General features: G+C 50.0%; 1 protein-coding gene across 2 annotated transcripts; it reads left to right on the forward strand.

The window, feature by feature from the left end:
• Positions 1 to 5,599: 5,599 nt before the first annotated feature.
• Positions 5,600 to 11,157, forward strand: C2H1orf216 (chromosome 2 C1orf216 homolog). 2 transcript variants are annotated; one of them, XM_006996499.4, is made up of 2 exons: positions 5,600 to 5,902; positions 8,573 to 11,157. In XM_006996499.4, the coding sequence occupies exon 2, from the start codon at positions 8,578 to 8,580 to the stop codon at positions 9,268 to 9,270; it is 693 nt and encodes a 230-aa protein (XP_006996561.2). In that variant the 5' UTR covers positions 5,600 to 5,902; positions 8,573 to 8,577; the 3' UTR covers positions 9,271 to 11,157. The 2 variants fall into 2 exon arrangements, with proteins under 2 accessions (XP_006996561.2, XP_076421187.1); XM_076565072.1 differs by lacking the exon at positions 5,600 to 5,902 and adding an exon at positions 5,943 to 7,539.
• The last annotated feature ends 5,462 nt before the right edge of the window (positions 11,158 to 16,619 follow it).

Here is a 16,619-nt window from a genome sequence, read left to right on the forward strand (position 1 = left end):
ATTCATACAATGCTGGAGTCTCTCCTGCAACATAACCCTTGACTGAGAGGCCATGTCTGGTGCTCCTGAGATCCACTTGACTTCTCTGTTATGTCATTCAGAAACAATTGGCAGATTTTGTTGTTGTTTTGAGACCGGTCTCATGATGTACCCCTGGCTGACCTGAAACTTGCTGTGTGGACCAGGCTGACCCTGAACACAGAGATCCATCTGCCTCTGTCTCCCAAGCGCTGGGATTAAAGATTTGTGGCACCAAGCCCAGACCAACTAGCTTTTAGGACAATAGAAACCAGACCTGGTGACAGGGATCCGTCATCCTAACTACTCCAGAGGCTGCAGCAGATTGCAAGTTTAAGGTCAGCTTGGTCTACAAAGAACAATGGAATTATTGACCGAGCTGTGCTAGGTTAGGGTATTATGATGCAAAGTGTATGTGTATGCATGTTTGCCTGTGTGTGCATGTGCATCACATATGCGCCTGATGCCATGGAGGACAGAAGTGATTGTCAAATCCCCCTAGAACTGGAGTTATGGATGATCATGAGCCCCCATATGGGTTCTAGATATTGAACCCAGATCTTTTGCAAGATCAACACATGCTCTTAATTGTAGCCAGAAATTTCTCCGGTCCTGCCCAGCCCCACAGTCTGAACGAATCTCTCCCACTTACGTCCCACAGCCTCTTAGTCCCAAGTAAACACACAGAGGCTTATATTACTTACAAACTGTATGGCCTATGGGTCAGGCTTCTTGCTAGTTAGCTCTTATAACTCAACTCAACTCATTTCTATTAATCTATGTGTTGCCACATGGCCATGGCATTACCAGTCTGTTGGCATGTGACTCCTTCCGTGGCAGGCTGGCATCTCCCCTGACTCCACCCTTCTTCTCTCATCTTTGGTTCAAATACCACCTAACCTTATCCTTCCCTGCCATAGGCCAATGCAGCTTCATTTACCAACCAATCAGAGCAACACATATTCACAGCATACAGAAAGTACTCCCACAGTACTTCCCCTTTAACTGTCTAATTAAAAAGGAAGGTTGTAGTAGGACAGGCTCATAGGGTCAAGGAAATTGGCTCAGACCAGTAGCCAAGGCATGCGCATAATGTACTCCTTAAAAGCCAACCTGGAGTCTGCCTGAGGGCCTAGCAACAGGAGCTGTCAGAGTTCCTGATCATGCCGAGTCTGCCTGAGGACCTAGCAACAGTCAATGTGATGTCAGAGTTCCTGATCATGCCCAGCCAATGAGGGACGACCACACATACTGGGCACTGGGAAGAGGTTATATAAGGCCTACCCTGTTATTGCATAAATGAGTTTGTTATTTGCTTTCAACATATTCCTGGTGTCTCAGTCATTGATGCCGCGCCTTCTCACCCCTTCCCAGAGGGAGCCATTAGAATCCAAGTAACAGAAGGTTTTAACTTTAACATAGTAAAATTACATATAATATCACAATTATCAAGCAAGAATTACAGTTACAATATCTAGTCTATTTGTATTTGGCAAGATTAAAGAAAATACTCTTATCATCTCTCCTATATTTGTGAGGCTAAAGTTTCATATTTATCTTTTATCATGACTAAGAAAAACTATAACTATCTGGTTTTCAACTCCATCAAAGATCCCAGAAGGATATAATATTACCGATATAAACAGGAAGCACATTGTAAGTAACTTCCAAAGTTCTAGAAATGACAGAGACATTTGGCTGCCTGGACAGTCACCCAAAGTTCCTCTGCAACATTGGGGTATCCATTTTCAGCCTACAGGCCTAAAGTCTCTGGCAGACTTTTTAGTGAAGCAGGAAATTTGAAGAATTGTCTCGCCTATTGGCAAAGTTCATCAGTCACTTTTCCCTGTGTCTGCAGAATGTCTGGCAGTCTTGTCTATGAAGCAGGGACCTGGAGGACCATCCATCTCCTATATATAATTCTTTTTTAAAAGATACATTTACTTTTATTTTATGTGTATGGCTATTTGCTTGCATCATGTACATGTGGAGGCCAGAAGAGAGCATCTGATCTCCTGTAACTGGAATTACAGCCAGTTGTGAACTGTCATGTGGGTGCTGGGAACCTCTCCAGCCTTGATATCTAAATCTGTTTACCATGTAGCCCAGGCTGGCCTCCCAATCTTGGTCTCAAGTGTTCTTCCTTCCCTGGCCTTCTGAATGGATGGAACCACAAGTGCCTAGCTTCAATATGTAATCCTTTGTGTTTTGAGGTCAGAATACATATAAAAAGGTAGTGGAAGGGTATGGCACCGTATGTGGCTGCACCTGAAGACTAACTCTGCAAGTCTGCTTGGTCTCTGAGATTCTAGGTTCTGCAGGTCAGGAAGTAGAGTTGTCTTGAGCCTAGCTAGGAACACAGAGATGATTTCTTTGTGTTTCGGGCCCCTTCCCCTTCTAGATGATGGAGGATCACAGGCCGTATCAGCCTGCTGGTGTCTATCAAGAGGAAAAGAGCTGATAGCAGTCACTGAGGGCTAAGCAGTTGTCTGACTTCTCTTGGGGAGACACGAACAAACGTCTACTCACCCTAGAGAGGGCAGTGATGCCAGACTGAAGAAACAGTTCCACCAAAGTCTAGCTTGGTGAGCCAATGAGCTGCCTGGGGTTGCTTATAGGAGCATAGGTCGGGGTTCACTCACAGGGGCATCGGTGACTCAAAGGTATCCCTGAAAACCCGAATCCAGCATGGGTGACCACTCACAACACCTGCATCCCTGGAGCTTCCAGCACAGCTGGATGGCAGCTTCAATGCAGAGAGTCTCGGTTGCCCTAGCAACCCCTCACTGCTCTCATTACCTTGAAGAGGGTCATGGGGTATCATTAGCTTCCTGTATCTCATAGCTCTCCCTCTAGCGCTCCACTTCAGAGTACACAACTACACAACAGCTGTTGTTCAAATCTTCCATGGTCTTTTAATAAAAAATCCTGAGCCAGATATTGGGGTGGATGCTGAAAGATAGAGAAGCAGAACAAGCCACAGCTAACCTCACCTCACCAACTCATCAGCTGATCCTGTTTCCTCAGGCTGAAAGCCTCTGAGTCCTCACCCGAAAGGATCTCAGCTGAACTGCTTTAGTTCCTGTTTCCTCATGCCCTATATATCTTTCTCTGCTCAGCCATTGTCACTTCCTGGGATTAAAGGCCTGTGTGAGTCCCAGTACTGGGATTAAAGGTGTGTGCCACTGCTGCCTGGCTCTGTTTCCAGTGTGACCTTGAACTCAGAGATCCAGGAGGATCTCTGCCTCCCGAGTGATAGGATTAAGAGTATGTGCCACCACTGACTGACCTCTATGTTTAATCTAGTGGCTGGCTCTGTCCTCCGATCCCCAGGCCAGTTTATTAGAGTACACAATATATCACTACAATATTGTGTGCACAATCCGAACCTAGGGTTACCTTGTGCTAGCGTATTTATTCAGGAATCTTTTGATTATCAGTGAGATAAAGTCCACTCAGGCTGGGCACGGCAAAATATGGACTTCATGGGAAAGCATCAAAACTAGGAATTCTCAGGAAGCAGAGACTGGGATGTTAGCATGTGCGTTGGTGTTTTGCCTGCATGTACATCTGTGTGAGGGTGTCAGATCCCCTGGGACTGGAATTATAGACAGTTGTGAGCTGCCATGTGGGTGCAGGTCCTCTGGAAGAGCAGTCAGTGCTCTTAACCACTGAGCCATCTCTCCAGCCCCCACCGTTTTGTCTTTTAATTTCATCTCTAAAGGAAGAAGGAGCAGGGTTCCCATCTTTAGATGCATCAGGCTCTTGTTTGAGCCATGTGGTTAGAGTTGGGAGGGGTAGAGCCTGCAGGAAGAGCTATTCTAAACAGCTGTTATTTTCCTGTAATGGCACTGAACCTAGGCCCTTGTGCTAGGCAAGTGATCTACCACCAAGAGACATCCCCTTCCTAGCTCTATGATATGTAGAATACTGCACAACCTTAGACCAGTTAGGCCTCTGAGCACCTGATGTAGAAAGGGGATTGAGGTTGTTGCATATGTATTTCAGTTAAAAGGAATGCCCTAAATTCATTTGTGTGGCTGATTGGTTCGGATTTTGATACAGAGTCTATGTAGCCTTGGCTGGAACTCACTGTATAGACCAGGCTGGCTTTGAATTCACCGAAATCCTTCTGCCTCTGCCTTCCAAGTGCTGGGATCACAGGTGTGGGCCACCACTTCTAACTTGCTATCTATCATCTTAAAATGGTGATTGCCACAATCACATTGTTTCTCTCCCATGTCCCTTCTCTGCGTATTTGCTGGTGTGATTGTGTCATTTGGTCAGTAGGTTGTATGGTGAATTGAAGTCAACTTGGAATCAAAAGAGGATGCCTTATCATTGGGTCAGTGATTGCTGTTATTTGGTTGAGAATTGGGTCTCTTGGGGGTGGAGAGATGGCAGCGGTTAAGAGTTTGCTCACTTGTGGAGGAGCAGAGTTCAGTTCTCAGCAGCTCTAGGGCTTCTGATGTCCTCTTCTGACCTCTGGGTACCTGCACACACACACACACACACACACACACACACACACACACACACACAGGGGGGAGGGGAGGGGAGAGGAGAAGAAGAAAAGAAAAGAAAAGGAACGAAAGGAAGGAAGGAAGAGAAAGAGAACTGCATCCCACCCACCACCCACCCCTGGAGGAGCAGCTTAGTAAATAGAACTCTGGGAAGAATCCACTGGCGTCTGTAAACCTGGACCCTGTCTTACATTCTTCTTCACCTGGACAAAAGCACAGAAATCCACCTCGAAGGTGCCACCAAGTTCTTTGGCCTTTAAAGAAGAACACCCCCCCACCCCACCCCCACTCCCGGTCCTGGGTACAAGGCATCAACCCTGAGCCCTTTTCCAGGTACTCTATATTCTCAGTGATTCTCAACCTTCCTAACGCCCCGACCCTTTATGTTTTGGTGACCCCCCCAACCATAACATTATTTTCATGGCTACTTCATAACTGTAATTTTGCTATTAAGCATTGTAATGTGAATATCTATGTTTTCTGATGGTTTTAGGAGAGCACCCCTAAGGGGTCGTGACCCACCAGTTGAGAACCGCTGTGTTAGACCATAGCCAGGCATGGTGGTGAACACCATTAATCCCAGCACTTGGAAGGCAGAGGCAGGGAGATCTCTCTGTACCTTGGAAGCCAGCCTGGTCTACATGGTTCCAGGACAGCCAGGGCTACATAATGAGACTCTGACTCAAAACAACAAACAAGCAAACCAACAAAATCCACATAGCTTTCACTAAATGAATCTAATCAAATAGGCATAGTACAGTGAGAAATGTTGTGAAGGAAAAACCGTTCTTTTTTTTTTTCTTTGGCTCTGAGGATAGAAGAAGGAATAACCAGGTCTAGGATTCAGAAGGGTCCTCACAGATCTACGAGTTAACGAAGGGAGAATTTTTCAGCAGAAAGGTGTGTGCAAAACACAAAAGGAGCGGAGCGCCGGGCAGGGTAAGGACTGCAGCGGACCGGATGCGGACCGAGACCTCGCGGATTTCCCGAGCCACCGGGAGACCCAGGAAGGAGGCACATCGTTGCCATGTCTGCAGCAAGGCGAGCCGATGGATCCGAGGCGCCCGGCCACGATGGTTAGGAGATGACACCGGACCTGGAAGGATCGGGTCAAGCTGCGGGAGGAGGCAGTTCCTGCGGAGAACCGAACCGGCCCACGTGGGTCAGGCCGCCCCGCCCAGTCACGCAGACGCCGCTGGACTGTGCAGTCCGGGCCGTGCTGGGCGAGCGGTGCGGGAACTGCGCAGCCACGCCAGGGCGCGTGCACGCGCAGGGAGGACCCCCCCACCCCCCTCCACCCCGCAGCTACCAGGCCCCGGAGGAACCGTAGCCAGCTTTGCAGGAGCCGGCGCCTCTAGGCCGTGAGTCCGGGCCCTGATGGAGGGCCTGGGGCCCAGTCGCGGGAATGCGGGGACGGGGAGGGAGCTACCTCTGCAGAGATTAGGGTCACAGTGACGTCTCCCTCGAGGCAGCCGCCCCACCCCTCCCCGTACACTATGGGTTCGCTTGGGGGAAATCCAGATCCTGGGATGTCTGGACTCACATTTCACTGACTCTGAAGCTGGATCCTTAGCTCCGCTCCCATGCCGGCCTCACCCCAGCGTTCTTTGTGAGCCTAGCCAGAATTTTTAGGAAAAAAATTTAAAATAGAGAGGAGGGAAGACCTTCAGGCCTTTTCTCACAAGCCAAAGGGGTGAACATCTGTCCCCGCCTCACTCTCAGGACTTCTGCCCACTGCTGGGTGTGGGGAGGGTCCCTAGAGGGGAACCTTCCTGGAGGCTGCGTGACTTAATAGCATTCTTCACTCAGGAGTCCTCAGTTCTTCCAGGCATGGCCATGTGGTCCGTAGAACCGCTTGGCGGTCCAAACCCACATGCGTCGTGAGGGAAGGGAGTGGAGGAGGGGTCCGCAGGATGGAGCAAGCTGGGTACAGTGAGTATGTCCCAGGAGCAAGGCGACTGGGAAGGGACTGGCTTGCCAGAGAGGCCTGTTACTGTGGGTTCAGGAGGAGGGGCGCCTTAGTGTGGAGGAGGAGAATGAGACCGGCTCTTCAGCCCTGGGTCCTCTGCAGTCGCCTAGGGCTGCCATCACTGTCTCCCTAAGTACAGGAATCCACTGTAGTGCTCTCATTCACTCAGCGGGTAAATCCTGACACCTGCTACTGCTGCGTATACGCTAGAGCCGTGGTTCTCAGCCTTCCTAATGCTGCGACCCTTTAAGGCAGTTCCTCATGGTGTGGTAACCCCCCCCCAACCGTAAAACTATTTCGTTGCTACTTCATAACTGTAATTTTGCTGCTCTTATCAATAGTAGTGTGAATATCTATGTTTTGCAGTTGTCTTAGGCCTTCCCTGCGAAAGGGTCTTTCAACCCGAGGGGGGTCGCGGCCCACAGGTTGAGAACCGCCGCGCCAGAGTGTACACAAAGGAGTTCTTAGTCTTGGCCAAGGAGCCAGATTAGAGGCGATCACAAGATCGTTTAAACAAACAGCTCTGGTTGACTAGGCATTTGGTAGCCATCAACAATGTATGCCAGGGATGGGAAAGACACTTGGATAGGACAGGGTACCCGAGGGCAGTGGGGAGCCAGAGGTGTCCTAGTTCCCGTGTAGTTGGCATGCATCCGGGCAGGGCCGCAATGGGTGGGCTTCAGACAGGTAGACTTTAAACACAAAAACAGAAGTTTCTAGGTGGAAAGGAGGCGCTTCGAGGGAAAGATGGTGCAGAATACTGAGGTCAAATGAAGACTGTTGGAGAGTGGTGTGCCTGAGTATTTTGGTGGTAAAGACAGAGTGGTAATAATGCAGCAGAGCCAGACAAGGCAAGGACTGCAGAGGTCTAACAGTTCTTAGGGACAGCAGTCAATTTCCAATCACACGTACACATTTTACAAGAATGGTAGTTTTTTTTTTTACTGAGATAGAGTTTTGCTATGTAGCTCAGGCTGGCCTTGAACTTGCAACCCTCCTGATTTAGCCTCCAGAGTGCTGAGATTACAAGTATGAGCTAAATTTATATATATGTGTCTATCTGTCTACACACGCACATAGAGACAGAGTTGTTTTGTTTTGTTTCTGTTTTTGTTTGTTTCTCTGAATAGCCCTGGCTATCCTGGAACTCACTCTGTAGACCAGGCTGGCCTCGAACTCACAGAGATCCACCTGCCTCTGCTTCCCTCCCCAGTGCTGAGATTAAAGGTGTGAACCACCACTGCCTGGCTGATACATGTTCTTTTTAAAAAATATTATTTGTTGTTATTTAACTGGTCATCATTTTAAAAATTAAAAAAATATTCGTGTGTGTGTGTGTGTGTGTGTGTGTGTGTGTGTGTGTGTGTGTGTGTGTGTGCCTAAAGAGGCCAGAAGAGGGTGTTGGTATGGAGCTAGCTTTACAGGTAACTGTGAACCATCCAACTTGGGTTCTGGGAATTGAACCTGGGTCCTCTGGAAGTACTCTTAACTGCTGAACCATCTCTCCAGCCCCTACATTTATATTTTTAACTGGAGGAAGGTCAGGGAAAAGTCTGTGACAGTCATGTGGACAAAAAGTGACCAGAACCAAGTGAGAGCCAAGAGGAAGAATTGTCAGAGTGTGGACAGCGGGGGTCGGGTGGTGAGGAAGGAGGGTAAGCAGTCCAGGGTGGTCCTAAGCATCTGGTAGATTGACTCACCAGATAGCAGAGCTCTTTTGCCTGAGGACCCTGAAGAGGGGAGCTGTTTGGGTGTGTCGAGTTTGAAGAGCCTTTGGTAGGTTGCCAGGTTGACTAGCAGTTGTGTCTGTGCTGGACACATATCTGCGAGTCACCCACACATGGTTCTTAAAGCTCCCACAGAGAATGAAGTGATGGGGGGCAGGGGGGAGTATGTAGAATGAAGAGACCGGTCGGCCTTCAAGGGAAAAGGGAATACCTATGAGGGAGACAGACGAGCTAATCAGAGAGAAGGAAGGAAGCCATGCAGAGGTTCCTGGGGCCAAGGTTGCCACTCTACCCTGTCCTGCTGTGTGACTCATTCCTTTGCTTCCTCCTCACAGACCAGATGTTCTCGGCCATCCAACCAGGGCTAGCAGAGGGGGCCCAGTTCCTGGGGGGCCTGCCTCCTGGAGTCTGTCAACCCGAGCTCCAAGCAGACAATAATTCCAACTTTGTGGAGAGTGCTAAGGATGCCAATAGGAATTGGCATGGTGTGCCAGGCAAAAGGGAACCCACCCTGGTGAGGAGTTCCTCTGAGTCACCCTCTGACAACCAGGTCTTCCAAGCCACTGGGCTCCTGGAGGCGGGAGTCCGCAGTCCCCCGGAGGGTGCAGAGATCCCTGGGGCTGAGCCTGAGAAGCTGAGTGCCGCCAGCAGTGTCTGCTCTCCTCTGGAGGACATCGGCTATGCCAGCAGTTCCTTGAGCGCCGACAGCCTTAGCAGCAGCCCAGAGCCTGTCTGTGGGACCCCTCGAGGCCCAAGCCCTCTGGATCCCCTTCTGCCCTCCGTGGCCCAGGCTGTGCAGCAGCTGCAGGCGCAGGAGCGCTACAAAGAGCAGGAGAAGGAGAAACACCACGCGCACTTGGTGATGTACCGGCGCTTGGCACTGCTCCAGTGGATCCGGGCTCTCCAGCACCAGCTGGTTGACCAGCAGGCCCGACTGCAAGAGAGCTTTGACACCATCCTAGACAACCGAAAGGAACTTATCCGATGTCTCCAACAGAGGGACGCACCTTGCCGGCACCAGGACCATTGCTAAGGCCGCGCACAAGTGTGTGTATTTGCAGGTCTGTGTGTGGTTATGCACAAGTAAGTACATGAGTATTAGTTTGGCCTGAGCGCAAGTAAACATAAGTGAGTCCGTATGTACTCACATGTAGGCAGGTATGTCCAGGCATGTGTGGATGAAGTTGTATGTATTATGTGTAGCATGTGTGTTTATGTATGCATGTGTGGCTAGGTGCCTAGGAATGTGTATATATTCCTGAATAAGGTGTACACCCAAAAGATTTGTATGCATATGTATCAGTTAAGTGTACAGGCTTATGTTGGGTGTGGATGAACCTTTGTGTGCTGAGACTTACATGTGCCAGTGCTGGCGTAAGAAGCGTGTGTTAGGAACATGTGTATTTGCAGAGAGACTTAGGAGCAGGTGTGTGCAAATATATGTTCAGTTGCACCTGCAAGGCACCCACCCATCCCCTGTGTTCCCAGAGTCTACCCCAGCCTTGTTCTCTACCGAGTCTCAGCTTCCTGGAGAAAGAAGCCTGTCTTGCTGGCATATATTGGAGGGTGGTGGTTATCCATTCTCCTGGAGTTTCCCAGGCTACCTCCTGCCCCTTCCCATCATTTAACCAGACCTTGCTCTGTTAGCTAAGACCGCTGTCCCTAATGCTGGCTTTTTGGTAAGAGCTTTTTTTTTTTTTTTAAATTTGGGGTGGTTGCTTTTTATTTGTTTTGCTTATTACAGTACAAGAGATTGAGTCCAAAGCCTGTGCATGCTAGGCAAATGTCTCACCACTGAGCTGCACCTCCAGCCCATTAAGAGGCTTATTGGCTGCTCTAGCCTTCCATGGCACATTTGCTGCTGTTTGGTCAGGGCAGTTGGTGGCGAATGGGTCTCAGGGAGGGAACTGGCGTCATGGTGGAGGCAGTAGCAGGGGTGGGGGAGGGGATAAAGAAAGACATAAGAAACTATCTTCAAGGGGCGGTGGTGGCGCGTGTCTGTAATTCCAGCACTCGGGAGGCAGAAACAGGCAGATCTCTTGAGTTCCGAGCCAACCTGGTCTACAGAGCGAGTTTCAGGACAGCCAGGGCTGCACAGAGAAATCCTGTCTCAAAAAATCAAAAAAGAAAAAGAAAAAGAAACTGTCTTCTTGAACCCTGTCTTTGGCTCCTGGGGAGGTGAGGATGGGAGAAACTGATGATGTTAGAGCTCTGAAGAACAGAAGAAGGGAATTTTAAAACACCATATTGCCACGCTGAGGAGAGCCTGAGCACCATGTTAATTGAAGTTTCTGCTGAAGGGGACTGTGTGCATATAGGCATGCAGGTCATAGACCAGAAGTCCCCAGGCTGTCGGGCGTGAGAGGAATCCGCCCTTCTCTTCATCTCCCCCTTGCTGCCTCCTCTGCTTTAGCAACAATCAATGGCCAATTGGTTTGGTTCATTGTTTCTGAAATCTGACTGTTGGGAGGAGCCAGAGCTCAGCTTCCCGAGCGGGCAGAGTCAGTGCAGCCTCTGAAGCTCTTAGGATGGTTGACTACACTTTTCTTTTTCTGCATGGCTCCTCTGAACAGGGATGACAGGCCCCAGCAGAGGCTTCAAGCCTTGGAGATGAATGCCTACTGGGCCCACCAATCATGAAGGTCGTGCAGCCTTTTGTGTTGGTTCCTAGTGGGTGAGCAATGCCGTGGAGAAGGAACGGTGGCAGGTGACAGGGAAGACACCGATGGTGCCTCTGGCTGGCCTCAGTCTACCCACCTGCAAACAGGGGGCCCTTCCACCCTGTCACCAAAGAGTTCCATCCTTGATGGGTGGGCGGGTGAAATGTGGACCCTGGGGACTTTCTATTGTTCTTGCATGTTGAATGTGAACCTGGCCTTTGGACCAATCCCGGATAAATAAACTAAGACAGAAAATTAAATGTTTTGAGGATGTGTTTTTGTTCTGTTGCCTGCTGGCTTCTTTCACACTGTCTGTGAGGTAGAGCCCAGCCTGGTCTATACAGCAAGTTTCCAGACAGCCAGGGCTTCACAAGTGAGACCCTATCTCAGAGAAACATATACACACACACACACACCCAAACCAAACCAAAGTAGAGTCTACCTGTTGTGGTTGGGGCATCCCTATAATCTCAGCTTGGGAGGTTGGGGCAGGAGAATCAGAAATTTAAGACCAGCCTGGAGTTGGAAATGAGCTTGGACTATCAGAGAGTCGGTTTCAAAATAAAGTGACTTAATATTCCTTTCCATGAAGGGTTCTTGGGGCCTGTGAGATGGCTCAGTGTGGGTGGGCCTACTTGCAGCCAAGCCATGAGTTTGATCCCATGCCCCACGTGGTAGAATAAGAAAAACCCAACTCCCACAAGTTGGTCCCTGATCTCCTCCACCTGTGGCACATGTGCCCCCAACTCATGTACACAAATCAACAAATGCCTGTAAAAACAATAAAAAAATATGAAAAGTTCTTTGAAGGTTGAGGGTGCTTAGCAGCATGAGAGAGAGACTGGATTCGAGCCCCAATACAGGATGGGGAAGGTAAGAATTGGGAGCTAGGGGGCTCTGAGGTGAGCAAAAGGCGAGGACCGGCCAAGGACACAGGTGCATTGTATGTTACAGGACCTTATTAGTCATTTGGGGTCTAGGGATAGGCCCAGTTGTTGGGGTGGAGGTAGGTTTGAAAAGGGGACTGGCCAGAGCCACAACCAATACAGCAGGGTTTGGGGCCAGGAGGCGGGACCCCAGTGGCTGAGCCAACCAGATCTAGAATTGTAGTTCCCGATTAGGTGGGAAATCGATGTGGGAGGGGCCAAGGCTACAGCTGCACCTCATGTGGGCCAGACTTAGTTTCCCCACTTGTGACAGTTATAAAGATTGAGCAAAAGGACCTTCAGGTGTTCTGTAGGCATTAAGATCAAACTCCTGCCGGGTGGTGGTGATGCCTTTAATCCCAGCACTCAGGAGGCAGAGCCAGGCAGATCTCTGTGAGTTCGAGGCCAACCTGGTCTACAGAGCGAGATCCAGGACAGACACCAAAACTACACAGAGAAACCCTGTCTCGAAACAACAACAACAAAAAGATCAAACTCCATGGGGGCTGGAGAGATGGCTCAGAGGTTAAGAGCACCGACTGCTCTTCGAGAGGTCCTGAGTTCAATTCCCAGCACCCACATGGTGGCTCATAACCATCTGTAATGAGATCTGGCACCCTCTTCTGTATGCATAATAAAAATAAATAAACCTTAAAAAATATAAAAAAAAAAAAAAAAAAAAAAAAAAAAAAAAAAAAAAAAAAAGATCAAACTCCTACTCTGCATGGGACCTCCAGGACTCCACCCTAACCCTGCCCTTGTACAGCTCTGGCCTTCAAAGATGAACAAGGCTTTAGTTTGGGAGCCAAATGTAGAGGCCAGACTGAGACTGGGAAGGGGACACCAAGACTCTGAGCAGGTCTCAGCCTGAGACCTTTTTTTTTGGGGGGGGGGGTTGAGACAGGGTTTCTCTGTAGCTTTGGAGCCTATTCTGGACTAGCTCTGTAGACCAGGCTGGCCTTGAACTCACAGAGATCCACCTGCCTCTGCCTCTTGTTGGTTTTTGTTTGTTTTGTTTTGTTTTTTAAGATTTATTTATTACATATAGAGTGTTATGCCTGCTTGCCAGAAGAGGACACCAGATCTCATTACAGATGGTTGTGAGCCACCATGTAGGTGTTGGGAATTGAACTCAGGACCTCTGGAAGAGCAGCTAGTTCCCTTAACTGCTGAACCATCTCTCCAGCCCTCAGCCTAAGACTTTTAATCTGGAAGCTTGTGTTAATTGTTGGGGTGAGGATTTTTTTATTCCCCGGGGATGGAAGGGAATAAGGAGAGACTCTCGAACTTGAAAAAGTTCCAGCAGAAGTCATTGCCTCCTTCTCCCGCTCCTGAAAAATGACAGTCCATGAATACAGCATAGATACCCAACCCTGGTTTTGGATGGTAAATGAAGAACTTGGAGCCAGGTGGTGGTAGCACACGACTTGAATTCCAGCACTTGGGAGGCAGAAACAGCCGGATCTCTGAGTTCGAGGCCAGCCTGGTCTACAGAGCAAGTTCCAGGACAGCCAAGGCTACACAGAGAAACCATGTCTCAAACAAACAAACAAAACAAAACAAAACAAAACAAAACAAAACTTGGTCTTGCTTAGGAAGAACACGGTGTGATATTGACACCAATAACAGGCTCTGCCATCCCAGACCTGAAGCATGAAGGAAGTGCCAAGGGGTAGTTAGCCCTCCATAGAGAGAGAGAGGAGAGTTCTGTTCATCCAGATCTTACTCACCAGGGAGGGTCTCTGTCTTAGGAGTTCTGCTGTGACAAAACACCAAGACAAATCATACTGCAAAGGACAGGGTTTATTTGGCTTACATGTCCTGATCAGAGTCCGTCATTCAGGGAAGTCAAGGTAGGAACCCAAGCAGGGCAGAAACCTGGAGGCAGGAGCTGACGTAAAGGTCATGGAGGAGAGCTGTTTACCTGGCTTGCTCCCCATGGCTTGCTTAGCCTACTTTCTTATACCATCTAAGACCATTTGCCCAGGGCTGGCACTACCTAAAAATGGGCAGGGCCTCTCCCACATCAATCATTAATCAAGACTTGTCTACAGGCCGATCTTGTGTAGGCCTTTTCCCAATTCAGATTCCCTCTTCCCAGATACATCTAGGTTTATGCAAGCTGACAAAAAAAGCTAACCAGGGGGCTGGAGAGATGGCTCAGTGGTTAAGAGCACTGACTGCTCTTCCAAAGGACCTGGGTTCAGTTCCCAGCACCCACATGGCAGCTCACAATTGTCTGTAACTCCAAGATCTGACACCCTCACACAGACACACATGCAGGCAAAACACCAATGCACACAAAATAAAAATAAATTATTAAAGAAGAAGAAGAAGAAGAAGAAGAAGAAGAAGAAGAAGAAGAAGAAGAAGAAGCAGCAGCAGCAGCTAACCAGGACAGACCTCAACTACATCAGCCCCGACAAAATGACCAGAGGGGGCGTGGTTAAAAACTGAGGAGCAGGAAATGATCTGGGTATGAAGGGAAGAATACAGAGTTGGGAGGGTCAGAGGCTTCAAAATAAATTAAGTGGTCTCCACACTCTGGGGCCTGAAACCTTTAGAAGCACTAGATAGTGGCTACCTCTGAGGAGAGGGGCTGTCCCCTGACGGCAGCCTGTGATCTGTCCACTAGACTTCACTCTAAGCCAGTGTTGGTGCCTCATACCGGGTGCCTGTAAGGTGGTAGGAACAAAGAGGAGCAATGCCTGGTGCTCCTTCTTGGAGGAAGAGGAGCCTAGAAATCAGTAGAAGAGCAGGTGGGCGGCACCAGAGGGCAGTGGTCTCCAGTGCACAGTGGACGCCTGTGTCCTGGAACTGGCCACGCCTCACGTTGTTCACCTGCAAAATAGGGATGGATAACAGCAGTGCTGACCGTACAGGGCCGTGAAAGAGGCAGATGAGTAAAAACATTTTTTTTTTTTTTCAAGACAGGGTTTCTCTGTGTAGTTTTGGTGCCTGTCCTGGATCTCACTCTGTAGACCAGGCTGGCCTCGAACTCACAGAGATCTGCCTGGCTCTGCCTCCCGAGTGCTGGGATTAAAGGCGTGCGCCACCACCGCCCGGCTTAGATGAGTAAATTACACATGGAAGGCTTAGATCTAAGCCTGACTTCTTGGAAGCAGCCCAGACACCCTCGCTGTTATTATTTGATGAGGAGAGGATGACAGCAGCTGAGCAGTGGTTCGGTGTATTAAAAAAGCATTGTCGGGGCTGGAGAAGTGGCTGAGCAGTGAAGAGCACTGGCTGTTCTTGCAGAGGACCAGGGTTTGGCTTCCAGCACTCTCCTGGCGGCCCACAACTGTCTGTAATTACGGTTCCAGGGGGATGCAATACCCTCTTCTGGCTTCCACAGTACTGGCACATATGAGCAGGCACGACACTCATAAAATAAAATTAATTTGGGAGGGGGAGCATTGCCGGGCTGGGGATGTAGCTCAGTTGGTAGAGTACTTGTCTAGCTTGCACGAAGCCCTAGGTTTGATTCTGAGAGCCTCATAAAACCAGGTATAGTGGGGGAAATGCTAGGCAGGAGGTAAAGGCAGGAGGATCAGAAATTCAAAGGTTATCCTCAGTCATATAACAAGTTCCAGGCCAGATCTTGTCAACAAAACACCACATTGCTGCAGGCCGTCACAACCAGCCCGGTGAGTCTCATGGATGCTTCTGGTGAGAAAGGGCAGAATGACATTGGAGATGCTCTGGGACGTGAGCCAAAGTTCACATACATGCTGGCATACATCTCCATACCCAGCAGGTAGGTGTTTGCAGACAAGCCCTCACATCCCTGTATGAACACACCTGCACCATCGCTCATTCCCAGACACAGACCTCTGTGCATGCTCCCACCCACCCCTCAGAAATAAGACTGCAATTTGCTAGGGCTCACCAGCTAGACTTTGCCCTATCCCAGAACTTCCCAGATCATCATACCTCCTCAATCCCGCTCCTCCCCCACCAAGTCCCCAGCCTTAGAGCTAGTCCATCTCCCAAACTATGTTTCATCATCCAAAAATTTGAGGCGAGATTCCTTGGGTTGAGCAACTGGCAGGCGTATGGGACCAGAGTGGCTCGGGAGAAATGGAGGGTTCATTGTATTGAGAGGTCTGGCATGTTAGAGTCTGGGGAGGGGCTGAGTCCCTGTGGACCTGTTCAGTCATCGGGGACCAGCTAGAGCTCGAGCATGGCGGTGGTGCGTTCAGCCGACGTTCGGGGGTCCCCCGGAGGGGCGCAGACAAAGGGGTGGCCTCCCAGAGCCCGCGGCTCTGGCAGGGCTGCGCACAAAGCCAGGGGTGGTGGCGCCGACCGCCCCACGCGCCGAGCTGCACCGGGCTGCAGATCATCACGGTCCCGAGCGCCTTTCCCCCGCGCCTAATCCCAACAAGCATGAAAACGGCTCGGCCTGGCCGCCAGCAGGCCCTTTGTCCCGGCCCCTCGCGGGACAGCTGCAGCCAGAGCCCCCTCCCCCTCTTTGTGCCTGGTCCCCGCCACCCCCGTCACCCTCCTCACCTCAGCTGTCCCCTAGCTCTCGCCTCCAGCGCGCCTGGGCGCACAAAGCAGGGCGACACCCCTGCTCTGGGGGAGGGGAGTATTAACCCCGGGGGTTTGCCGGAAGGTGGAGCGTGAGAGAGGGCTGCGGGGTGCAACCTCTCACTGCTGTGAAAGGCTGCGTGGGACATAAGCCCCCCACCAGAAGCACCGGTGGGACTGGATTCGTGGGTGTGTGCCTGCGACCGAGTGTGAGTTAACCGAACTAGAGGAAACCCATCATTTTTGTTAAACAGCCAGAGCTGGGA

The sequence above is a fragment of the Peromyscus maniculatus genome, chromosome 2, assembly GCF_049852395.1.
Source record: "Peromyscus maniculatus bairdii isolate BWxNUB_F1_BW_parent chromosome 2, HU_Pman_BW_mat_3.1, whole genome shotgun sequence".
Taxonomy (NCBI): Eukaryota; Metazoa; Chordata; class Mammalia; order Rodentia; family Cricetidae; genus Peromyscus; species Peromyscus maniculatus.

Bases quoted from the DNA above. Each gene is read 5' to 3' on its own strand.
- C2H1orf216 (XM_006996499.4), top strand. From the start codon at position 8,578: ATGTTCTCGGCCATCCAACCAGGGCTAGCAGAGGGGGCCCAGTTCCTG.